The sequence below is a fragment of the Peromyscus eremicus genome, chromosome 4 (assembly GCF_949786415.1).
Source record: "Peromyscus eremicus chromosome 4, PerEre_H2_v1, whole genome shotgun sequence".
Lineage (NCBI taxonomy): Eukaryota > Metazoa > Chordata > Mammalia > Rodentia > Cricetidae > Peromyscus > Peromyscus eremicus.
In genome coordinates, this window is record NC_081419.1 from 9,917,244 (window position 1) to 9,943,892 (window position 26,649).

At 50.3% G+C, this 26,649-nt stretch overlaps 1 protein-coding gene across 2 annotated transcripts in view; it reads right to left on the bottom strand.

Annotated features, from left to right (window-relative positions):
• Positions 1–13,881: 13,881 nt before the first annotated feature.
• The window catches only part of Ttll11 (tubulin tyrosine ligase like 11), a 233,067-nt gene continuing 220,299 nt past the window's right edge, over positions 13,882–26,649 (bottom strand). For both annotated transcript variants that reach the window (XM_059260169.1, XM_059260167.1), the window contains one exon: positions 13,882–14,690. In XM_059260169.1, coding sequence (XP_059116152.1) covers positions 14,413–14,690 — 278 coding nt within the window. In that variant the 3' untranslated portion in view covers positions 13,882–14,412. The remainder of the gene's footprint in view (positions 14,691–26,649) is intronic.

Consider the following 26,649-nt stretch of genomic DNA (forward strand, 5'->3'; position numbering starts at 1 on the left):
GGCCAGCCCAGCTATGTGTTCTGCCACAGCAGCATCAGTGTGTGTGTGTGGGGGGGGGCAGTGGCCAAGGGGACCCAAGGACAGGGACAGGCAGACAAGGGTGCCCCTTCGATCTCCCTCGTCACCCTCTCTTCCTCTGGAGCTGCGGGAGGGACCCGGTTCGAGCTCCTTGAGCTTCTGTTTTCCTTGCAGAGGTTTGGAAGAGCTTTCCTGACGAGAGGAGGGGCCATGTGTCCATTACAGGAAATAACTGTGTGATTGCATTCCAATAAATCAGCACCGATTTCAGAGCAGCATGGGGCCTTGTGGGCTCTGCGGGCCATAGAATTCAATATGCTATGCTTCAGCCTGTGGACTAATGGGCTGCTGCTGGACACCACGTGACCCAGTCTTCCCGAAGATGCGAGGCAGGGCTGAAAACTAGCATAGATCTATTTACTGAGACAGTGTGCATCCCTGCTGGTGGGTGTGTGGGGAGCCAGGTGGGAGGAGACAAGGATTTCCTGAGGCCTCAGGGTTCGGGCAGAAGCCTCTGGTCTTGCTTCTGGCCCTGCTGTGGGGTTGTCACAGTGCCACATGGTCTCCTGCTGTCTACCCTGTTCTCAGCACAAGTGTGCTGTTAAACCATTCACTCTGCCATGGGTCCCTCTCACCTGGCATCACACGCACTTGTGTGCTCGTGGAGACATGCTCTGGGTGCGGCAGGAGCTTCCAACAGGGCAGAGCAGGCTCTGCATTCGTGGAGCTTTGGTTCCTAAGGGAGTCAGGCTACTGCCTTGATGACTCTGTCCGTTTGGTCTCTGAAAACTCAGAGTAAGGCTAGGCATGCAGCTCACTGGTAGAGTACTTAGCTAGCATGCTTAAGGTCCTAGGTTCAATCCCCAGTAATAGCAGAAAAGAGAACAAAACCTGAAACACACACACACACACACACACACACACACACACACACACACACACACGCCCCAAAACAAAACTCTGGAAAATGTGTCTGTTTTCCTCCCAAGTGATGGCCAGGCCTGGGAAGCCTGGTCTTTCTCCTGGAGCTCTCTTGACTCCTGCCTACCTTCAGCCAGAGTGCCCTTAGATCTCCAGTCTCGGGCATGCAGGAGCCACCCTGGCTGTGCCCATATGGCACACCCTCAGTGTTTATTCTATGAGAAGGAAGGAAAGGGGGTTGAGCCCCCAAGCCAACAGGCAGAGAAATGGTCGCAGCCCGAGGGCTGGATAGCGAGTCAGAGGTGGAGTTGCCGCAGAAGCCTGGACAGAGGCGTAGCCCAGCTAGGGATGAGACTGAAGGGGGGTGGGGAGCTGGAGGAGATTTGGTCTTGTTCCTCAGAGGATAGAGAAGCCACAGAATACAGTGAAGCTGAGAGAGTTCCCTGAGCTACTGGGGAAAGAACAGAGGTTGAACGCTGGATGGGACAGCCCAGGCGTGCAAGGAGACAGCAAGGAGAACTCAGTTGCATTCTTCCCTCAAGGAGGTGGGTCCAGGGTGGGAAGAAGGAAATGGTCTAGGCCTGCATCCTGTGTCTCTTGTGGCCCTGGGAGGCCCAAACACCCTTTGTACCCGCTAGCCTCCCTCTGCAATGCCCTAGGGCTAGGAAGAGGGATGGAGAAGCTTCTCAGAGTCAGAGGCCTTCATGAAGCCTAGCAGGGCAGGGCAGGCTGTCTGGGAAGGACCCATCTGCTGCATTTCTTTCCTTCCTTCTTTCTTTCTTTCTTTCTTTCTTTCTTTCTTTCTTTCTTTCTTTCTTTCTTTCTTTCTTTCTTTCTTTCCTTCCTTCCTTCCTTCCTTCCTTCCTTCCTTCCTTCCTTCTTTCTTTCTTTCTTTCTTTCTTTCTTTCTTTCTTTCTTTCTTTTTCTTTCTTTCTTTTTGTTTTTTTGAGACAGGGTTTCTCTGTGTAGTTTTGGTGCTGTCCTGGATCTCGCTCTGTAGACCAGGCTGTCCTTGAACTCACAAAGATCCACCTGGCTCTGTCTTCCGAGTGCTGGGATTAAAGATGTGCGCCACTGACGCCCGGCTGCTGCATTTCTTAAAATATGCATTTTTCAAAGTGTTAGTGGATGTTTACAGGAAAGGATAGCCTTGTGAACAGTTGGGCAAGCCTGAGTCTTAGAGGGGCTCCTGGACCTTCACCTTTGCCCCGTGTCCGCTGAGTTCTGGTACTAGAGGGTATGTTTATTCCCTCACTCATCTCTTTCCTTCCTCCCCTGGTCCTCCATGCATTTCCTAGCATCTCTTTTTGCTGGGGGTAGAATGGGGTCTTGGGTTGCAGACCAGGGCTGGGAGTGGAAAACACAGAGAATCGCCCTGAGTAAGTGACCGGGCGGCCAGACGCTCCAGGAGCCGCAGGACAGGAGGATCTACCCCAGAAAGTGGGGTCAGTCTTGCAGAGCCTGTGACCCCAACCCCAGACCCATGGCAGAGAAGGGCATTGAGGGCTGAGGGAAGCCTTTGGACCTAGCACTGGAGGGATGAGCAGCAAGGGGGTTCGTGGAATGGCAGAAGGTGTGGGTGGGGTAGGGTTGTGGGTGTTCAGCAAGGCTGCTCAAGGCTTCCAGGAGGGGCGGCCTCCCGTTCTTCCTACGTGTTGTGACTTCGTGTGGTGGTGGCTGTGTGGCTCAGACTGGAGCAAGCTTAGCCCAGGGTTCAGAAACGGATGGGCGTTAGCCTGAGTCACGGTGGCAGAAGTCACTTCGTACCTTCCCGGGAGTAATAGAAGGGATGCCTTGAAGGGTGGGCTGAGGCAGGGAGGGTCCTCTGACTGGGAAAATGGCTCATGTAGAAGAGGGGGTTTGCAGACCTAGGAGCAAAGGCCAGTTCTTTTCATCAAAGGCGTTACAAATCAGAGGGAGAACGGTGGGCAACCTAGCCGAGGGAGGAGCGGCCGGATGACAGGGCAGGAAGTGCTGCTGACAGCCTTCCACGCACAGCCGAGTCCCCAAGTGAAAATTAAATCTGTAATGAGACGATGCTGTGTGTCCCACCCACCCACCGGCCAACAACTGCATCCTGATAGTCTATCCTTTAGAGCTGCATGGGGTGATGCCAGGCTGGCCCTTCACACAGGTGCTGAAAAGCTGCCCAACCCCTTTGAAGATAACTGAACCACACTGGTGCAGTTTTAAAATGCATGTGCCCTTTGACCTGGACACATGATCCTTGTACATAGAGTCAGGATGTGTGTGTGACAGCTGTTCCTGTGACACTTCATAGTCACAGAGCTGGCAGCAATGTGGATGTATTGATTAAGAAAAAATGAAGCCCTAGGTAGTGGTGGCACATGCCTTTAATTCCAGCACTCGGGAGGCAGAGGCAGGCGGATCTCTGAGTTCAAGCCCAGCCTGGTCTACAGAGCGAGTTCCAGGACAACCAGGGCTAACACTGAGAAAACCTGTTTCAAAACAGAAAACAAACAAACAAACAAACAAACAAACAAAAACCCAATGAAAAAACCCAAAGTGACAGCATATGTAATTACAATACATTGTGTAATGGATCGCACCACATCACTGAAAAGCTAAGACTCACTTCCATGCGTGTATGATACAGAGTCATGTATGTCTCAAAAACAGCACTAGGTTAAAAAAGCAGAGTGCTCTTTCTGCCTCCACCTCCTTCAACAAATCCTACCAGCAGGCACCACCACAGCCTTGGTGCACAGTCGCACAGTCGTGGCGCACTCCTTTAATCCCCATCACTTGTGAGGCAGAGCCAGGCGGATCTACAGAGTGAGATCTAGGACAGGCACCAAAACTACACAGAGAAACCCTGTCTTGAAAAACCAAAAAAAAAAAAAGCAGAGTGCAAGTTGATGTGTACAGAGACACACATGTGCACACATACATACACAGATAAACACACATACATATATATGCACACACATATGCGCACACACCTAAGAGTTCTTGAGTGTGCATGAACTGCCTAGAAGACACAGAACCCCACCAATGGTAGAGGTTGGGATGGGGCCATCCCTGTCACTATCTGCCTCTGCGCTGGGTTGTCTGGCTTTTGTTATGTCACCTTGACACAAGCTAGAGTCACATAGGAGGAGATCGGCCTGTGGAGCCTTTTCTTAATTAATGACAGATGTGGGAGGAGCCATCCCTGGCCTGGTGGTCCTGGGTTCTACAAGAAAGCAGGCGGAGCAAGCCGTGGGAGCCAGCAGTAAGCAGGCCCCTCCATGGCCTCCGCTTCAGTCCCTGTCCCCAGGCTCCTGTTGAGTTCTTGCCCTGACCTCCCTCGGTGATGGAAGCATGAACCAAGTAACCCCTTTCTCCCCAAGTTGCTTTTAGTTATGTTTTATCACATCAATAGAAAGAAAACTAGGTTATATATTTTTGAGGCCACAAATGCAGTTTATAGATGTATATACATAGGAGTTATATGTATACATGACGCAGATATGTTTATTACATTTTTTAAAATTGTACCAACCAAAAACAAAAGCCCAGGCAGTTTCGTTTCTTGTTTTCCACGCACCCCGAGGGCTCATTTTAACCAGAGTTTTGAGGTTTGACTTTCCATGGAAGTGAGTTTTCCAGATATAGTGAGAATCAAAACTTTTAACTATAATTTTTAAGGAGAGCATTGTAAAATACACAACACACATGTTTTATCAAGTAAAGAATAAAGAATGTGGGTGAATATTTTCTGGGTAACCTGGAAACCTTTTGTTCCTGCACTTATGGCCTCTTCTTACAAGAAATTACTTACAGTGTATATGTATGCATATGAACACACATGTGTGTTCATGTGTGCAGCGGTCAGAGGACAACTGAGGTGGTATTGTGTTCCCCGAAATATTGTGCACCCTAATAAACTTATCTGGGGTCAGAGACAGAACAGCCACAATATTAAACATAGAGGATAGGCAGTGGTAGCACACGCCTTTAATCCTAGCATTCCAGAGGCAGAAATCATCTGTTCAAGGATACAGCCAAGCATGGTGACTCACGCCTTTAATCCCAGAAAGCGAGCCTTTAATCCCAGGGAGTGGTGGTAGAAAGGAAAGATATATAAGGCGTGAGGACCAGAAACAAGAAGCATTTGGCCTGGTTAAGCATTTGGCCTGGTTAAGCTTTCAGGCTTTTGAGCAGCAGTTCAGCTGAGAGCCATTCGGTTATGAGGACACAGAAGCTTCCAGTGTGAGGAAACGGGACCAGCTGAGAAGTTGGCCAGGTGAGGTTAGCTGTGGCTTGTTCTGTCTCTCTGACCTTCCAGTGTTCGCCCCAATACTTGGCTCCAGGTTTGATTTTATTAATAAGAACTTTTAAGATTCATGCTACAGACAACCCCTTGGAATCAGTTCCCCTCTTACCATGTGGGTCCAGTGTTAGGATCCTGCTCTCACTCCTCTGGGTCTGGCGACTTACGTCATCAGTGGACACGGGTGACTAGTGGTCACGCAATCCCCACCTTAAAAAGCTGGACGCAGACCCCCGACTCTCTCTCTCTGTGTGTCCTTTCTCTGCTCTGCTCCCCCACCCCACCCACCCACACTTCCCTCCCCTACCAGGCCTGGCCCCCCTCTTTCTTCCCCCACCTTTCCCTAATAAAGCTCTGAAAACTAACACTGGGTTCTGCCGTGGCTGTGACTTTTCCATCGGTAACCAGTGCCACTTTACTACCATCCAGGGGCTAGAACTCGGGTCAGGAGGCTTGAGTGGCAAGCCTTAAACCCACTGAGCATTTTGTAGGCCCCAAGGCCTCTATCTTCACGGGACTTTCATCCTTCCCCTCAGCTCTGGCCCCACTTCACAGGCAGTGTGTGAACGCAGAGCAAGAAATGAGCAGGAGTGTCAGTGGGGTGGCAGCTGGCAGCCTGCGCTGTGAGGGTACTGTCTGTGGTTTGCAGGGCCGGGGGCAGGCTCAGGCCCACACTCGGGGGCTTCATGCTCTCTGCTCACACTTCAGCTTGGAGTCAAGAAACTCGCTGACCTGCGCTAACAAGGGCAGTGGTTTCCTTCTGTCAACTGTCACCTGCTGGAACCCAAGCTTCTCCGGTGGCCACGTGGCCAGTGGTGGGGACAGTGTCTGTGACTCCATGTGCTCAGCTGTAAACCAGGGCCGACGTCACGACAGCTGGTGACTGCGGCAGCCGGATGAATCTGCTCGTCAGGACAGACTTACCTTCTCCTCTCTGGCCTTCCCACCTCCACAGCCGGCACGTTCCAGTTAGGAACGAGCTATCTGGATTATTGGACCCGTAAGTCTTGGGCTCCCCTGGTTGCTCACTTTGCAGCCAAGCTCAAGCATTTCCTCAGGCTAGGCCCACAGCTGACTTCAAGACTCCATGGAGCACAGGGTGACCGCAGGGACTGCTGGTGTTTCCTTGACGGCTTCACGGAGTGGAAAGCTCTTGGGAGAATCTGACATGCTATCATTGAGGGACTTCACCAGAACCTCACACTGTTCTGGTAGTGCTGGCCCTTCACCACGTACAATTCATTCATTCATTCATTCATTCATTCATTCATTCATATGTGTGGTGTACATGTGGCGTGGTTCAGGTGTCAAGGTCAGAGGACAGGCCATGCGTGATAGCAGCAAGTTTCTTAATGTATTGAGCCGTTTATGTGGGCTCTGGAGGTTACTTCATCTCAGTTTTGCACCTCAGTTTTTCCAGCTGTACATTGGGGTGGGGTGGTGAGTACACCCAGCCCTTCACCTCCATGAAGGTTCAACCTACAGATGCTCAAACATGTTCCCCCAAATGCGTGTGTCTGTACTGAGCAGGGACAAATTCCTTAGACTATCTCTACAGCACTTTCATGGTATTAAAGATTATAAGTCTAGAGAGGGTTTAAAGTACATGGAAAGACATACAGGCATTACATCGCGACAGTTCACCATTTTGTGTGATCAACTTGAACATCCTCAGAGTTTGGTATCATCTGAGGATCTTTGAATCAATCAGTTTTGGATACCATGGGCTGAGTTTGGCTGGGATGGGTGTTCTATATGCTAGTGTGTGGATGGGTGTATACCACACCCTGGGCTGTAAGAGCATATCCATGGCAAAGGTTGTGGTAAGGGATCTTGGTTCATATGATAATGCACATGTGTAGCCTAATTGAATTTGTTCCAGAGAGTGCATTTCCCATTATACTCGCAATTGGGTCCGGGCCATGTGACAGTGATGGCCAAGGCATGTGGGTGGAGATAGAGTTGGCGTCGGCCTGAACAACATCCCCAGTTGTCCTCCTACCTTGTCTTCTCCAGAACAGCTGGCGACCTCTCCAGAGAGGGAAGAGCCCATGTTGGAAGCAGCTAGAGCCACCCTGAACTGCCACCTGCCTAACTATGTGAGTACATCCTGGGGAAGCCGCTGACACCTGCCGGCTTGCTCATTTCAGGTCTGTCTAGCGTGACTGAAATATGAACATAGCACTGAACAGAATGCAAGTTACAGGACTTTTAAAGCTAAGACAAATGAGCCTTCGATAAGTGACTGCTTCTGACCTGTCAGTCTATGGCCTACTTCCCCAGTACAACCAGGGACAGACCCCGTGACCCACTGAGGCCAACAGCTGCTGACTCTGGCAGTAGCTCTGGGCAGGTCCACGTACGTGGCGAGTGCCAAGTGAGGAGCCAGTTGTTACCACTGCATGTCACAGTACTCCTTCAAACTGATTAGTTACAAACGCAGCGTGGGCCTTCAAGAGTCCTCAGAACTGCTCAGCTGGGGAAGAGAAATGCCTGTTGTAATGGACTGATAGTGCTGTCCCGTCCCTCCGAAATTCAGCTGACGAGTGCTTACTCCAGCGTGATGCTATGAGAAGACGTGGACTTTGGGAAGTCACTAGAGCATGAACAGGATCGGTGCTCTTATGAAAGGACCCCAGACCCCAGACTGCTGTCACTCTCTTTCTGCCACATAAGGATACAAGGAGGAAGAAGAGAGCAGCCTCCAGCCTGGAAGGCCCTCATCAGAACTTGACTGTGCTGGCATCCTTTCTGATCTTGGAATTCCAAACAGGAAGAAATAAATTCCCACTGTTTATAAACCTTTCAGCTTATGGTACTTTTGCTGCAGTGAACTAAATAGATTCAGTTACCCTGGCCAGCAAGAGGCTGGCGGGGCTAGAGGTCTAGGTCATGGCTGGATTCAGGTGGCTGGCAGAAGCCCCTGTGGTCAGGAACTTGGGCCCCCAACTCTAGAAAAGCCTGGAGTTCTCCTCACAGATGGGAGTTTCAAAGACAGGAGAGTGCTGGAGGCTTTTGCTGTTGTGTGCCTGCGGGTGCACAGCACAGGTCCGTTGTGTGACAGTGGAATGGCAGCTCTGTTGGCTCAAGGGATGGGCTAAGAGCTGGCTCTAGCTTCTGCCCTTCAGGAAGAGGCTTACCTCACACCCCTAACTTGCAAGGTAGAAGGATAAGAGCCCCCTTTGGGCCCCCTCATTTGTAAAAGAACAACCATGCACACTGTTTTACGATGGACTCCTTACATGGTGGGGGGTGATGCCAGAACTGCTTGGGTTAAAGACAGAGGTGGGGTCTGACCCTCTGAGGGAGTGCCATTAAGTGCCCAGGGCTCTGGGGGAAGGCAGCTGGGTGAAGAGCCTCTCTGGTCTGGACAGCCTCAATTCCAAGCTCCAGAGATGTACCCTGGGTGCAGAGGACCCAGGTAACCATGCCAGGGTAACCTTGCATGCTGTCCTGCCATTTTCCTCACATAACCGAGGGACTCCTGGTGGGCAGACCTGGGTCTCTCCACTAGACAGTGGAGTGGCAAAGAGCCATGGGCTGTGACAGGAGCCCGGGACCAAGGAGGCTGTCGCATGGTGGGAGTACAAGGCATGTGCGAGATCGAACGTTCTGAGAAATACTGATGCAAAGAACCTAGGGGGCTGTGAGTGTGCACAGCCTGCCCAAGTGGCACAGGGGCCCTGCAAAACGAATGCTTCTCTGAAGCCACTGGGGTGTGGTGGAGAGTTCCAGGGAGCTGGGGGTCTCACTTTATTTTTAACTCTAGGCCATCTGCTTCCCACTTCCCACCAGGTGGGCCACAGTCTGGGAAATATTCAGAGTGAACATATGCTGCTCATGGGGTAGGATGGGGGTGGGGTGCTGGAATGAGGTGTGTGCAAGGAGTGGGGGATGGGGTCTCTGTTCTCATGTATGCAGTAGGACTCTGTGGCCTCCTTGGTGAGAGGCCTTGCCGGTTAGGTCTCTGGGGAGGAGGTACAGGAGATGACTTGACCTGTAAGGAGCTCAGAGAGCAAACCTTCTCTCAGGACAGGCGTCCATCCGTCCATCCGCTAGAGTCCCTGACAGGTGGCCAACTTCTAACAGGGCCCACCTGTTAGAAGTGAGAGAGACTGTTCCTCAGGCAGATTGAGGTTTGGAGGATTTCCCGAACTCCTTCCTCATGGTTCCCTAGAGTCAATAGCTCTCAAGCAAACATCAACCATGAGGGGAGAAAAAAAATTAAAAGGTGCCCTTTGCTTACCAATTGACCCAAAATGAACAAACATTCTCTCTCCCCCTCAACCACCCCTAGGCAGGTTTGCTGTCAAAAATTACCACACAAAAGAAACTGTAATACTCTAGCTGTTTATACAATAAGCCTGTGGTTAGCGACACTCAGCTTCATTTTATTATTGCATTTTACGAAGTTACCAAGACAACTGAGGCTGTAACAGAGCCTTGAATACATGCGCCATGAAAATTTAATAAAGAATTTTGAAAGGCTTAAGAGGTGGGAGTGGCAGGGGGAGGGGAGCCGAGGTCCCAGGAGACTTCCAGAAGCCTCCCCCGCCAGGGCTCATGGCCTGGAGCAGAGCTTCCCGGCATCTGTGGCTTTCAGCGTATGGAGACCATACCTTCCTCAGCAGACGTTTGTGAAGACACTTCCCAGGTGCCAAGTCTCATGCCAGGCTCTTTGGGTCCACTTTGACATGATCTCTGCTGCACAGAAGAGGGATGGGTGTGAAGGTGGAAAGTCACTGGTCCTTGGCCCCTCACCAACCGTGCGCCAGACCAAGCAAGTTCACACTCCCGTCAGACTTCCAAAGCCCCCGTCCTTCCAGAGGAGACAGGCCTCCTTTGGCTTCTCCGTTCTGATGTGAAACAGGGAAAAATCTCTGCAGCCCAACTGAGGCCTGGGGGAGTCGTGATGGCCCTGGGAACAGTCTGTTCAAATGCTTCCCCTTCTTGTGGAGGAAAAGTTTCCCAGGGGCTTCTTCTGGGTGAGGAGGTTTTGTGAAAACAGGGCCACAAAGAGCCCTGCTTTCCTCTGCTTTCCAGATCAGACTCGGAACCAAAAGCCAGAAATGAGGAAAACATTAGTGACTTTATCATTTTATGCTGAGGCTCAGTGTGTGTGTGTGTGTGTGTGTGTGTGTGTGTGTCTGCATGTGTAAGTGTAAATAGAGAGGCAGCATGTTTTTTCCAGTTAAAATGAAAGCAAGACTTTGGTGATGAGAGGAGGCAACTGAAAAGCCTTCTGCAGAGTTTCTTTGTCTCTGAGAACAAGAAAAAAGATTGCACTATTTTGTGAGAAATAGTGTGTGGGGAAATTTCACTCACATTCATCAAATGAAATGGGAGAATGGCAAATTATCAATGGAGGCTAGGTAGGTTTTAGGCTACATTGCTCACTGGTGAAATTCCCTCACGGAGTGTGGACAGCTCTCTGCCTCTGGGAACACAGCTCCCAGATGAGAGCTCATGAGTCCTGAGCTTCAAGAGAAGGCACCCAAAGCCAGCCCAGTTCTCACTTACCTCTGAGGAATAAAGGCCCCTAATCAAGGAAGGAAGGTGTGTGTGTGGTGGTGTTTGCACCATTTTAGAGTAGTACTCTGTCAGTCACGAGGCCAACCCCAGACATCTGAGGAGCGACAGGGCCTTTTTCCAGCCCGTGAATGTCTTCAAATATGTGCAGATGAAAGGCAGCCGGGGGTGGGGTGGGGTGGGGTGGGGTGGGGTGGGGGTCTTACTTCGGCTTCATCCATCTCCATGAACATTATTCAAGAAAACTTTTTGTCATCTTGCCTAACGTTCCTAAAATTCTGAGAGAAGACATCACCCACATTTGGGTGGTGGAGGACCTGGAGTCCTTATAGTCTCCGTGGCCCCCAGGGTCTTCCTTGGGGGCCCAATAGAATAAGTTGGAAGGCCCCAAGTCCCTAGAATTCCCAGGTATGCTCTGATGGAACATGCAGCTTCCCTGCCACATGGGCTGCCACGTCTACTCAACTGGGCTTTGGAAGGGTGTCAGAAGGACTGGTGACAGTCCTTGTCTTTCACTGGGTAGCTTGGAGGATCAGACAAGAAGAGAAATTTAAAAGAAACCTTTGAACTGTGAAGCACCAAGAACACGTTCATTCACACAGAAAAGGAGTCTCTAGAATAATCTAGAAAGGCATGGACTGGTTTTCAAATGCCTGTCCAGCTCCACTCCTAAGTAGCCACATTCAGAGCAGACTGTCTTCTCCGAATGTGTGGTGTCACATTAGACGGGGAGACAGGGTGGACACCCATGAGGAGCAGGTTGAAGGCCATCCGGCAGTCCTTGGAGTGCAGGGCTGAAGGGGAGGGGCGCCCCTCAGGAATAGGCCTAGGACCTGAGCTGAAGGTCCCATGGAATCTGTCTGTGGAGAGATTCAGGGATCAGCAAAGCCATCGTCCACTCATGGGCTCATGGGACAGCTACCATGCTTGGGGAAGGGATCCGTCAATTGGGAATCTGGGGATGTTCGAGCAATCAGCTCAGTGAAGCTTAGAAAGCTGTGCTGTGGGATGTTCTGTATGGCAAATGTGTTGCTGATTAGTCAATAAATAAAACACTGATTGGCCATTGGCTAGGCAGGAAGTGTAGGCGGGACAAGGAGGAGAATAAAGCTGGGAAGTGGAAGGCTGAGTCAGAGAGACACTGCCAGCCGCCATGATGACAAACAGCATGTGAAGATGCCGGTAAGCCACGAGCCATGTGGCAAGGTATAGATTTATAGAAATGGATTAATTTAAGATGTAAGAACAGTTAGCAAGAAGCCTGCCATAGCCATAGGCCATACAGTTTGTAACCAATATAAGTCTCTGTGTTTGCTTGGTTGGGTCTGACGGCTGTGGGACTGGCAGGTGAGAGATTTGTCCTGACTGTGGGCCAGGCAGGAAAACTCTAGCTACAAAGCTGTGATTTGTAAGGGCATCCACAGCATGTGGAGAGGGGACATGTCTCCTCACCTACAGCTGCTCAGTTCCTGTCACTTCAACAAGCACCTCTGGGTCTTAGCAGCTGCTGGCCTCTCCCTCAAGTCACAGCTGGGTTCCCACAGATAAGCCTGCCAATGAAGGGGCTTTCTGCGTTCATGGACATTTATGGAAGAAGCTGTTCATTCTGTGAGGGTGAGGGGGATGTAGGGTGGGGTGAGCAGGGCTCTAGAGCTGAGCCTCAAGAGGAAGTTGTTTTCTATTGGCTAGAGGGATCTGACTGGACCAGGTAGAGGTAGCAGCGGCCTGCCAGGGTCTTCCTGCCAGTGAAGAAATGGCCCATTGTTTTCATGACAACAGATTCTAAGAGGGTAGGAGTCCAGAGGTCCAATCCAGGACTGTGGGGGCCTTGTGGCTCCTAGGGAAGAAGAGGAGGGGCTTGATCAAAAGGTCCTTGACTGGGGCACTTTCAGCAGGGATTCAAAGGCTCCCTGGTGTTCTTGCTCCCTTCCAGAAGCTGGGGCGGGGGAAGACTGAGGGGTATGGGGGCAGAGGCATGGCTGTATCTGGGAGAGACTTGCTGAGATCTGAACTAAGAAGACATAGAGTTCCCTGGGATAATATAAGGGGAAACACACAGCCCCCACCCCCGCCACCAGGAGGCTTGTGTAGGGAAGCAAGAGGCTCCAGGAGGCCCTGTTCTGCCAGGGTGGGGACGGAGTGGGCATCTGGTAGGACCAGCATTTAAACAGTTCCACTGAATCCTGTGTCCTTGTAGGCTCCTTTTGGCTAGGCTGGTGGGTCGCAGCCCTGCCTCCAACAGAAAAGCTGAGCCCGGTCTGCAGGCTGGGACCTCTCAAGGGGCCTCTACAGAAGGGATTTAGGCCACAGCTGGGCACAGAGCATGCAACGCTCAGCTGGGCCTACCTGGGCTCTCTGGCGCTACTCCTTCCCTGCAGGAGGAAGGAGCCATCTGAATAGCTTTCATTTCAGTCACACCTTGCAGAAGGTGAGGTCACCAAAGTGAGTCTAGATAGCTGTGCCGCTGAGAAATGGAAGTGAGGCAGAAGTCTCCTAGTATTCGCTCACAGCAGAGTGGCCCGAAATTCTGACAGTATTGGGGCGGGGCCAACTTGTCCATAATGGGCTTCCCTAACCATCACTAGAGTCAAATCCTCAAGGGCATGAAGCCTCCCAAGGTCATGAGCAACAGACTGAGCAGCTCTGTAACCATGGAACCAACAGTGACCTACCTCTAGACGACAGGCATCGTAGAGAGGCCATCTCTCACCTCAACGTGGCTGCAATGTGCCCATTTCCTCTCTGCTCTGTGCTGGCAAGCACTTTGTGAAGACTCATTTTGAGAAAAAGGATCAAGTCAAAGCTCTGTTTAATAGCCCTGTACAGCTCCCGGTTGGCCAACAAGGATCCCCACAGCAGACCATTTGAGAACACTGATAGCTCTGGTCTAGAACCCCACACGCTCTCCGCACACTTCTGCTTGCCCTGCCTCTCTGGGCCTTGCGTTCTCCCTCTGAACCCTCCCCTCACCCAGAGCTGACAGCACAGTGCTGGGTGGGTACACAGCGGCTCTTGGCCATTGGGTCAGCACCCCACCTTTGCTGGGGTCCCCTGGAAGCTGGACGGGAAGACCGAAGAACACATTACTTCTTAATTATTTCTTAAATAGTAATAAATCAAACATTGCAACAGGCAAGTTAATGAAATAAGTGAGGTTAATCTGTTAAGTACACCCATATAGCACATGATTGGGGTGTCCACCATCTTGATAGTTCTGCTTCTCTCAGAGAACAGGTGGGTGGGAAGAGCTGCTGAGATCCTGAGCTCTGACCGGCAGGCTCACAGAGGCCCCAGCAGACCCCAAGTGTGACCTCGCAGCCAGTTCCTTGCTTTGAGATGGTCTATCCTTTCTCCCATGCTCTGCTCCCCTGTGGCCCCAAGTACAGCAGAACTGCCCCAGTTGGTGCTTCCCAGGAACCTGGAACAGTAGTGCCATCTGTCACATCTCAGATGTCATATATCCACTGGTGACTCACAAGCAGGGTGGGTCACCACGAGGTGCCGGGAGGAGGGTGGGCAAGAACTGGCCATGTGAGGCGAGAGCCCTGCAGAACACAGAGGATTCCTGGCCATTGTAGCTGGAACCCTAGTGGCTCCCCACAGATCGGGGGAGCCCAGGGTGCTGAGCCCCCAAGAGCACACCTTCTTCCAGGAGGGCAGGGTGGTCTTCAGGACAGAGCGTGTCTAGAGTGAGGCAGCTTGTTAGCACCGATCATGCGGGGCGCAAGGCTGCCTGCAGCTGACTGGGTTCTGGCGTTCATCTCCTGGGGAGGACTGCTTTGGGGGCGCCTGCGCCGGCCACACACCAAGCGCTTTTCGTCCAGCAGGGACAGGTGGTATTCACACAGGTCAATCAAGGAGGCCACCTGCTCATGCAGAGGCAACATCTTGAACTTCCTCTGGGCCAGGAAGAAGAAAGCTTCAACAAATGCCTGTAGACACATCCCTGTGGACAGAGAGATGCTGTCAGTGAACTCGTAGTGCCCCAGGGAGGCTCACCCGAAGCACAATGGCCGGCAAGAGCTTCTCTGCTCACCACACCTCCATTCGGGAAACTCCACCTGAGACCAGCACACAGGACCTTCCCCGTGCCCAGGCACTCTGAACTTAAGCAGGAAGTAGATTTAATTCTCTCTCAGAGATGGGGAAACTGAGTCTCAGAGAAGTGGGGAGACCTGAATAGGAAGCAGAAAGCAGTGGTGCTTGGATTTAAACCTTGTCCCAAATTTTATTCCTGGGTACCATGATGAAATGTCCTCCCAAGAAAACCCTGTTCCCAAACTTTCTCCATTAGAGGGGATAATCTTAGTTTCAATCCAACATAGTGCTCTCCGTTCTGATACAGGTACACGCAGTCAATAGCATCTTAAGGTTTATGCGTTTCACTACTTGTAAAATTTACCTCATCAAGTCAAATAAGCCCAACCCCTTCTCTTTGGTTGTCATGTGATACCCCGCACACACCACAGGTGCTTGGGTTAAGTGCTTGGTCTCGGCTACTGGCACTATTTGAGAAGGTTCTGGACACTTCAGTTTTCTACCTGAAGTGCCTACCTGCAGGAATTTGGTCACAGAGGCATGCCTTTGAAGATGTACTTGGTCCTCTGTCCTTCCACTCTTTATTTCCTGTCTTCCACAAGATGGCCAACCTCCTCTGCCACATGCTCCTACCACCACAACGTTTTGCTCAAGTGTATGGGGCCAAGCAGCCGTGCACTAGCCCTCTGAAGCTGGGCGGCTAAATCCTCTGTCTTTCTCATTAAAGCTGTCCCCTCAGGTGCATCTCTGTTACGGCTACGTGAGAAACATGCCAGTGACAGTTACGTTCTGGGATGCATGATGTACCACCCCCACCGTGCCCTGGAATGTTCTTCCTGACTGTACCTCATAAGCTCCTGCCTGTCACTGGGATTCAAGCTCAGATTTCCAAGGTTAAAATTCAGCAGGACCCCTGGTACGTTTGTTTCCCAGTGCCGGTCCAGGATCGCTGGTCCTGTGAGGCTCCACAGGCACCTGCCACAGAGCTGTGTCCTGGCCCCACCCGCTTCGGTGACAAAGGCGAATGTAGCAGGAAGTTCCCACGGGTCCTTGTCTCACACAGCTCATCGCAGTGTGGTCTACTTATCACACTCAGTCAGCCAGTATGGAAGTGTCACAGGTGTATCTGGGCTCATTCTTTGCTCTGTGCAGCTCTGTATGTTCTGGTAAATGTGTAGAAGTCAGGTGTCTCTGACTGCTGACGCGGACAGTTTCACTGGCCCGACTCCCTGGCTTCCACCCGCCATGCCTCCTCAGGCTCCAGTCCTTGGTGAAGCTCTCCTTGTTTCATCATTGAATAGCTTTGCCTTTCCCAGAACGGCAGCAGTAAGGCTTGTTGGTTTTGTAGAGTGGCTTCTTCCACTTAGCAGGTTCTGTTCTGTCTGGCCGTGGCTTTTTATGGCTCCTTAGCTCCCCTGCCACTGCCCTTCTCCGTGCCCCCTCCCCCTCCAGCTGCTTCCCCCTCCCCCAGCTCCCCCTCCCTTCTGCTTTCCATTATAGTCCATTCATTACTGGCTCTGCTTCCTATTTCCCTTAAGTGTCTTTCTCCATTCTCAAGACCCTCTTTGTAGCTTTGCAAGCTATAAACACACTTATATAAACACACTATACACACACACACACACACACACACACACACACACACAATTTTAAATTTAGGCTCTACACATGAGAGGGAATGTGAGTTATTTTTCCAGGTCAATTGAATGCATTTCCTGCAAATGTCATTGTTTTATTTTTCTTGATGGCTATATGAAATTCTGTTTATGTATGGACCATGTTTTCTTTCTTTCTTTCTTTCTTTCTTTCTTTCTTTCTTTCTTTCTTTCTTTCTTTTTTTTTTTTTTTTTTGTTTTTGTTTTGTTTTTCGAGACAGGGTTTCTCTGTGTAGCTTTGTGCCTTTCCTGGAACTCACTTGGTAGTCAAGGCTGGCCTCGAACTCACAGAGATCTGCCTGGCTCTGCCTCCCGAGTGCTGGGATTAAAGGCGTGCGCCACCACCGCCTGGCTGGACCATGTTTTCTTTATCCATTCATTCAGGATCCATGAACATCTGGGCTACTTCCATTTCTTGACTATTTCAAAAACTTGGATGTGCAAGTATCTCTGTGATGTTCTGAATTAGAGTCCCACAGGCACATGCCCAGGAGTGGTACTCTAGTATTGAAGAAGCCCCATGCTGATGTACATAGTGGCTGCCTCAGTTTCCACCTCACCAGCAGTGAGGAAGCATTCCTCTTTCTAACATCCTCACCAGCATTTGTTGTACTATTTATTTATTTAGAGACAGAGTCTCACTATGTAGCCTGACTGGTTTAGAACTTCTGTGGAGACCAGGCTGGCTTCAAACTCACCGAGATCCACTTGCCTCTGCCTCCTGCATCCTGGGATTAAAGTTGAGCACTATCATTCTGACTGGGGTGAGATAGACTCTCACAGCAATTTTATTTGTTTACTTACTGTTTTGTGTTTGTGCATGTGTGTTTGTATAAGAATATATATGTAGTATGCAGGCATGTGCACCCATGTATATGCATGCATATGTTGTGGAGGTCAGAGGTCAACCTTGGGTGTTGTTCTCCAGTCGATCACAATCATTCCTGGTTTATTTTTGAAAATAAGGTTTCTCACTGGGACATAGGGCTCATCAGTTAGGCTAAGCTGACTGGCCAGGGAGCCCCAAGGGTTTGCCTGTTTCCACCTCCCCAGCGCTGGGTTTCCGATCCTGTACCACCATGCCTGGCATTTCCCGTTGGGGATCCAGCTCCAGTCCTCAAGATTGCACAGCAGGCGTGCACTTTACCCAGCATGCACTTTACCAGCGGAGCTGTCCCCCGAGTCCCCAAAGCACTTTTAATTTCCATCTCCCTGACGGCTAAGGATACCTTTTCAAGTGTTTTACTGGCTGTTTATGCTTCTTCTTTTTAGAACTGCCTGTTCAGTTCATCATCCCATTTACTGATGGACAATTTGGGGCTCGGTGTTTTTGTTGTAATCAATGTATCTTGTCAGATGTTCCGTTGGCGTGGATTTCCCCCATTCTGTGGGCTGTCTCTTCAGATTGTCTCTGGTGATTGCTTCCTGTGCTGTGCAGAAGCCTCCTAACTTCTGGGATTATTTCCCGCGCTTCTGGAGTCCTGTTCACGAAGTCCTTGCCTGGGTTCACACCTTGAAGCATTTTCCCTCCAACCCCTGCTCGCCCTTTTCTTGGCGGCGCCTGCTGCAGCTCACTCGGGTTTGTTTTGTGGCCATCTTTCCTGCTTTTGTTTAGTTCATCGCTGTCTCCCAGCGACAGGAACCCAGAAGGTACTCAGTAACGATGTACTGGATCGGAGAGCTGATGGCTGGGTGGGTCTGTGAGCGGATGGCTGGGTAGCGGATGGCTGGGTGGGCAGGTGGGTGGGAGAGTGAACATGTCAGCATGAGGTACTTTACAGATATTGTCACTGACCCTCTGAGGTATCATTATTATGCTCTACAGATGAGGAACAAGACAGAGATGAAGTAACTTCATAAGTCACTGACAGAGAACAGTGGCCTAGGAAATCAGTTTTTAAACCAAACTGTATTACATGAAAGGTCCAGTGTCCACATGAAAATGAACCCAGGGATCCCCAGGGAGGTGACAACTACGACCAGAGTCCGTGCCTTGCAGCATGCTAGCCTAGGCTTTGCCTCTGCTCACCCACACCTGGCCTGCGGTTGCAGATACTGGCTACCCTGGGACCTGAGAACGCCTTTTGACTCGAGAGTGTGAGTGGGGAAAAAGGCTTTTGTCTCCCTCCAAAGGCATCAGCTTTGTGACTCTGCTGCTGTTGATAGATGCTCCGAAAGTCCCTTGCTCCACGGGAGGAGACGTCAAAGTACGGGACTCTTGTGGAAAATCTTTTCCACATAAACAGAAGCCTGTTGTGGACAGACAGGGAAACAGGGCTTCAGTTTAACCCAGGAGGCAGAGATATCCCAAACACCAACTTTTGGCTAGGTTTACTAAGGTGAGCGTGTGCCTGTGTTCTGTGCATATGACCATGTATGTGTTTGAGCAAAAGAGTGTGCACATTCGAATGTGTGTGTCACTGTGGTAATATATTATGTACCCTAATAAAATTTGCCTGAAGATCAGAGAACAGAACAAGCCACTAGATTAAACTCAGAGGCCAGGCAGTAGTGGCACACACCTTTAATCCCAGCACTTGGGAGTCACACGCCTTTAATGGCTGGGTGGAGAAAGGTGTATAAGGCGTGAGGAGACAGGAACTAAGGCCTCTTCAGCTGAAGAAGCCCTTTCAGCTAGAGAGCCTTTTCAGGCTGAGGAGTCCTAGAGACAAGACATGGCAGTGGCTTGTTCCTTTGTCTCTCTGATCTTTCAGTATTTACCCCAAAATCTGGCTCTGGGTTTTTTATTAGAAAGACCTTTTAAGATTTGAGCTACATCTCGTGACTAGTTGGGCCAGTCAGACACATACAATGGAAGATGCCAGGCTTTCAGCCGGAGAGACTCCATCACCCTCCAACCTCCCAGCTCTGTGGTCTAAACATTTCTTCTCGAAGCCTGGCCCACCCAGGGCCACGTCTGAGACTGTGCATCTCACTGTGCATCTCCCTGGCCACCAGGGCAGTGCCACTGTGCATCTCACTGGCCCCCCAGGGCAGTGTCACTGTGCATCTCACTGGCCCCCCAGGGCAGTGTCACTGTGCATCTCACTGGCCCCCCAGGGCAGTGTCACTGTGCATCTCACTGGCCACCAGGGCAGTGTCACTGTGCATCTCACTGGCCCCCCCAGGGCAGTGTCACTGTGCATCTCACTGGACACTAGGGCAGTGTCACTGTGCATCTCCCTGGCCACCAGGGCAGTGTCACTGTGCATCTCCCTGGCCACCAGGGCAGTGTCACTGTGCATCTCACTGGCCCCCAGGGCAGTGTCACTGTGCATCTCACAGTGCATCTCTGGCTTCTGACAACATAAGGAGCTTGGGCCAGAATGTAAATCAGCTGCCTCATCAGTCACATTGCTTACTTGAGCTGACAGTACTTACAGCAAGTCTTTCTCAACAAAGGAAGTGGCCAGCTGTTGATGCTTTGGCTCAAGCCTCTGGTCCAGGCTGTAACCAGCAGTTTGCAGGTCACAACTCTGAGTACTTCCAATGTCCACACACAGCAGCACTAATGGGCATTCCAATTACCACTGTCTTGTTAAAATGTGGGGTGTAGGTGAGGCCAAAGACGTGCATATTGTTAGGTCCAGTGGCTGCTGGCCTCTGGACCACACTGAGCAGCAGGCTGGAAGATACAGGACCTTGTAACTCATGGGATTACTTCTGTTCCCTTCTCTGAAGACTTCTGTGATTTGAGCTATCATTCATAGAAGGAACAGGACAGGGGCAAGAGTCAATGGCTGGATTATTTGGATGAGGACATTCTGAGAGGAGAAGAGGTTTAATTCACTACCCTTGGCCTTCTTTCTGTCTGTCTGTCTGTCTGTCTTTTCTAATTTCCTAGAGCAAATGTGTATTAAAAATATACCAAAAAATGTATTTTGTCTTTTGAAACAGGTGATAAAGGGTCTCACCTTATAGTCCAGACTAGGCCCAAACTTGTGCAATCCTCCTGCCTCAGTCTCCTGCACCCCCACACTTGACTTGTAATGGGAAACTTGAGTGGGCACTTGCTTCTTAATAGTGAGCCTGAGTCTGAAGTTGGGAATGTGTATTGCTCTGAAAAAATACAATGCACACACACACACACACATACACAAACACACACACACACACACACACACACACACACATACACACACACAACAGTTCCCCAATTATCCTTGAGGGGTATGTTTCAAGACTCCCCAGAGAATTCCCTAAACTACAGCCAATACAAAATACTGTACTGCACACTCTGTATCTTTTTCCTTATATGCCCTGCAGCAACACAACATAGCACCAGAATGAATTCGTCTCTTCCTGTTTTATCCCCGATCTTTGTGCTTTGGGCCGCTGCTGAGTACTAAGGGTTACTCAAGCATGAGCACTGCTGTGCTGTGTTGCACCGTGGGCAGGTAGCCCATACAGTGTGGATACACTGGATGCAGAGATGATTCATGGTTCTGGGCAGATGGAACGGGTCAGCCTAGGACTCAATCACGTGATTCAGATGCATAATTCACAACATGAGAATCATTTATTTCTGGAATTTTTCTTTTAATATTTAAAGGCTGATATTGATAGTGGGGAACTGAGATGGAAAGCAATGCTTTAAGGGGAGACCACCACAAAGGGGAAATAAGTGAAGGATAATGGACACCAGTGACTCACACAGAAGTGCCGTCCTGCCCAGTGTGGTGGTGCACGCCTTTAATCCCAGCACTCAAGAGGCAGAGGCAGGTGGATCTCTGTGAGTTCAAGGCCAGCCTGGTCTACAGAGTGAGTTCTGGGACAACCAGAGCTATGCAGAGAAACCCTGTCTCCAAAACAAAACCAAACAAAATAAAACAGAACAAAAAACAAAAGAGAGAGAGAGAGCCATCCTCTCTTAAGCCAGGTGGGTGGCAGCTCACAGTCCTCCCCATACAGATCTGTTCATCTATAGGACTCCTGGCTCTTCACCACAAGGGTCCATGGCATCCCGAGTCAGTCAGTAATCTACCACATGAGGACCAGACCCCAGCTCTCCCTATGTGCTCCGCATACTCTCAAACCACACAGCATCCCAGAACAAAGGCAAGTGTAAGATGATAGCGACTTTCAGGCTGTGGTTTAATCACTGTGGACTTCGGAAACAATCTGGCAGAAGATTAACAGCCATTATACCATTTAACACAGCAATGACAGACCCAGAGATTTCCCAGATATGATACATTCTCTCACATGGGCAGCTCATTGCCAACTCGGCACAGTACAGAAGTTTCATTGTGTCTTAGGGTTTCTGTTGCTGGGAAGAGACACCATGATCGTGGCAACTCTTATAAAGAAAACATTTAATTTGGGTGGCTTACAGTTCAGAGGTTTAGTCCATTATCATCATGGAGGGAAAAGGCAGCATGCAGGCAGACATGATGCTGGAGAAGGAGCTGGGTGTTCTACATCTTGATCTGAAGGCAACAGGAAGTGAACTGAGACACTGGGTGTGGCTTGAGCATATATGAGACCTCAAAGCCCGCCTCCACAGTGACACACTTCCTCAACAAGACCACACCTCCTGATAGTACCACTCCCTATGAGATTGTAGGGGCAATTAATTACATTCAAACTTCCACATACAGCATTAAAACCTTTTCTGCTTTTCTATATTTTCCAAATGGTATCATGTGTGCTCACTCTTAGTGGTAATTAAAAAAAAATAGAAAAAGCTTAATTTTTAAACAAATATCCTAACCAGGGTACTGGTTCTTTGAGGTTCCCCTTGGCCACCCCAAGTGGAAGTCAATTACACTTCCCAGTGCTTTCTCCTGTTTCCTCCTACTTGTGTCTATAAATCCACGGATACATGGTCTGTCTCCTTAGGGGAGAGGAGAATTCTGGAATTCTGGAGGCATGCTTGAGACACAGGTGCTGTGATTGGCCATTGTACAGAGCGGACACTGAGAGCGGCTGGGACAGACCCGGGAAAACGCTTCTGAGAAGATTTGCCAATGGGTGAGAACATAATGGCCCTGACTAGGGGCTCCTGACCTTCAGCGTCCCCTGGCCGAGGAGGGGAGGGACATTGGAAAGCAGATAGAGGCCCTAAGCCAGAGCTTCAGATCCGAAAGTCCATGGTGGGGCCTGAAAATCTGCCTTCATAAATTCCCATTTGATGCTCAGGGCTAGGGACCAGGGAGTCCACTCGAAGACAACCCCTTCTTCGACTGAGCCCTGCCTAGGCGAACTTTAGTCTGACTGTCCTGAAGTGAGAGGAGCTTGACTTTGTGCTAAGGACATTTTTAAAAGACATTTATTTTAAGACATTGATTGAGAGAAACCCAACCGTTATTTTTAAAAGCCTAACGACAGATCTGAGAAACCACGAACCTGTCTCAGTATTGTGCCAGCCCTCCCTCGGTTTCTGAGAGACCACACACTCCAGACTCCTGGTCCTTGCTCCCGTCCATCTTACTAAGGTGTAATAGGCTAGGATGGTTCTAGAAGGCTAGGCCACAGATGGCCCTGTAGACCGTGGTAGAAGATTTCAGATCGAGGAGGATGAGAAGCCAGCAGGGGTGTTTGAAGTAACAAGATGGCTGCGGCTCCGTGCTGAGACCAAGTGGTATGGGGCATGTGGGAAAGAAACAAGGATGCTGCACCAGACCAAACAAAAGCTGACAGCTGCTGTGGTAGTGGAAGGAAGGCAGTGAGGGCTGAGCAGACTCTAGGTACAGTCTAAGATCTGTCCCAGTGTGAGCTGAGATTGCCCATGGGCTAGATGTAGGAGTGATGGGAAGGCAAGCGTCCTAGTAAACAGGGCTTCCGACGCCAGGTCCGGGGGACAGGCCTTCTCTTGGTTTATGCACAAGGTAATTGGAGGACCTTGCCAGAGATGCAGTTTTCTGTCCCCTTCTCCTGGAGGTGCTGCCTTTTGACAGTGATGCATCAGAAGGTTCGTTTGTCACAGCCAATCTGGGGGCCTTTGGGATGAACACTCCAATGTGGTTGTGTCTTGAGGCAGCACAGTGAGGAAACCCAGAGGATGCTCTATGAGAAAGCTAGCACTGAATGGACTAGCCAGGGCATGAGGCAGCGAAGAGCCTTGAGGATGCCAGGGAAGCTTTTTTCTTTGAAGTATCACTGCCCATCCATCCATCCCTGTCCTCAGTCAGCCCAGGCTGCCATAACAGAGTTCCACACACTCAGTGACAAAGAGCAGTAATGTCTAACTTGCTCACACTTAGAGGCTGGAGGTGCAGCAGGGCTGCTAGCATGCTCAGGCTCCGGGGAGGGCCTCATCCTGCCTGGTAAATGGCCACATTCTTACTGTGCCTTCACAGGTCAGAGAGTGAGTGCCACACCCTCTGCTGTCTTTTCTGAAGAGGAACTAACACAATTGGAAAGGGGCCTCATTTAACATCACCCAGTTCCTCAGCGACCTTATCTCCTTGGTCCATAATCCATCCCACAGGGGATTAGCCCCAATATGTGAAGTGGGGAGGGTGCTGCGCTCCATCCTGCTGAGGTGGCCCTACCATGTGGGAATACTCTCTCACACTCCCTAGGTCTCTGAGTCCTAGAGCTATTTAGGGAATGGTTAAACCCTCACCTCTCTCCTTGCCCCTCTGCTTGTCACAGGGAAGGCTGTTAGGGTTGGGCTTGGGCGTTGGAGACATCTCATGACTTGTTACAGTCAAAGGAATGAATATTAGTTCATGGTTATTGAGTGTTGTTATGTCAAAGCTCTGGGATAAAGACTGCCTGCACACTGTTCAACTGGATTGTACTCAAGTCTTATAAAGCAGGTGCCGTTCAAAGCCATTTTACATTCAAGAAACATGCTAAAGCCACATGGCTGGCAGGTGCTACCCAAGCAACTGTCTTGTAGCATTTCTGCTCAGTGCTGCTTTGAGCCTTCAAACATCTGGCCATATCAGAGTTGCCCTAGGACTGCAAACAAGCAAACAATAACAAAAAACACTTAAAGAAGAAAAGAAAATTCCAGAAGCTAAATCAATCTTGGAGTGAGTAAGGGCTGGGTGCCATCCATCTCTGCCAGATGTCAAGAAGGACAGGCAAGATAGGCAAGATCCATGGGTCTCTGTGAACATGCTTTCCCTACACCTGAAGATAAGTGGTGGATCAGGATTTCATTTGGGTTGACGGATGTGGCTGAACTGATTGCAGACTCATGCCTCTCACTAGAGATGGCCATTGGATTCTGAGATACGGCCACTGACAGGACATGGCCTCATTCTGTCAATCAGCAGGTGAGCGAGGGCCCTCGAGCTTCTGCCTCACACCCAGGGAGGCCTGGAAACATCTGACCTGAGGTGAGCTGGCAGCTCCCCAGGAAGCCCGTCTTCTGAGGTTTAAGGATGCAGACAAAGCCAAGCACTTTCTCAGTGCTCTCCATCTTCTCATGCAGCTCCAAGAAGTGTTTGAAGAAGGCTATTGGTACACCAGCTCTCCACCTGAAGGTGAGGGACATGAACCCGTGGCCAAGCAGCAAGCCAGGGTGACTCCCGATAGAAGAGGTGGCATTTCAGCCCAGGCCTGTCTTGTCCTCAAACCTGCATTCTTTTCCCAACCTAATTAAGCTTTTGTCACATTTGATGGCTATGTATTATTTTACAGTTTCCAGAACACATTTACATATTTGATGTAATTAAATCCAAATCATTGTTGACAGCCAGAGATATTATCCCACACTGAAGGTGAGATTGATTTCCCTCCTTCCAGTCAGTCTCTGTTCTTTCACAATATTCAAATCTCTTTCTTCTTACTCAGCCAGAATGGGGGGTTCTGCCTCACAGAAGTCCTAAGTGCACACACATACTTGTGTCTGGAAATGAAGTGGGATGCTCTTGGCTGGAATCACCTCAGCAGCCTCTCCCTGTGCATCCCCATGGCCTCCAGAAGAGCTGTCTGCTGGGAAAGACACCAAGGTGCTCCATTACCAACTCCCAGCCTCCTCCCTGCTCCTGTGGTACCCAGGCGTTCTGCTGCATGGACCCACCAGCTGTCACCACAGTCTTCCAGGCCCAGTGCTTGGGTCTCATGCTGGGTAGGTCAAACCCAGGCAGTTCCCAAGAGATTGCAAGAGGCCCGGTGAATGGTGACTAGGACTCTGGGTCCTATCCCAGCTCTGTCCCTGACAAGCTGCCAAAGTATTTCTTTTCTCTGTGCCTAAGTGTCTTCATCTGTAAAGTGGGGACAGTAACATCTGTCCTGAGTGACTTTTACAAGGATCCACTGGACAAAAGCAATGTGGGAGTCTAGAAGCTGGTCATGGGCCTGTCCGTCTCCTCTCCACTTAGCTTATTTTCAAACCCTGCTTCTCTTGCCTGCCTGGAGTGCTAGCTTCTTGCTCTGGCTTCTCCTTTTATGGCTGGTCAGCCATTGTTGGCCTCTGGACTTTTCTGAGCTTCACAAGATCACAGAACAGGAGGCCAGCCTCTTCAGTGGTCTCTGTCCTTTATATACTTTGTAGCCTTGAGCTGGTCACTTCTGCTCCATGGATCTCATGTTCCCTTTTGTAGATAAAGGTCTCTTGGGAGTCTAGAAATACTGGTAGTTGATTGTATCTTCTGGATGTTTAAAATGGTTACTGTTGTCAACCTGATAGAATCCAGAATCACCTGGGAGATGGGCCTCTAGGCATGGCTATGGGGCATTATCTTGATAGCACTCATTAAGGTGGGGTGATCCACCCACTGTGAGCGGCACCATTCCCCGAGCCAGCCATCCTGGATTGTGTAAGTGGAATAGTGAGAACTGGCATTAATTTGCCTCTTCTGACTGTGGATGCCACACGAGCAGCTGCTCGGGCTCCTGCTGCCTTGATGTGATGGACCTGAACAGGGAGCCAAAATAACTTTTCTTCCCTCAGTGGTTCTTCTCTTTCCATAACAGCAACACAAAGTGACTAGGACGGTGACAATGAGAACATCACAGCTGCCTGAGAGGCCAAGGCAGGTACGCGACATCAAGTTCTCCTGGCTGAGGTCACATTTCAGAGGTGGATGGTGTCTTAGTTGGGTTTTACTGCTGTGACAAACCATGACCAAAAGCAACTTGGGAGGAAAGGGTTTATTTCAGCTTACAACTCCCAGGGCAGGAACTCAAGCAGAGAATAGGGAGGATGCTGCCTACCGGAGCTCCTCCTGGCTTGCTCAGCCTGCTCTCTCTTATGGAACCCAGGACCACCTGCTCAGGGGTGGCACCACCCACAGTGGGCTGGGCCCACAC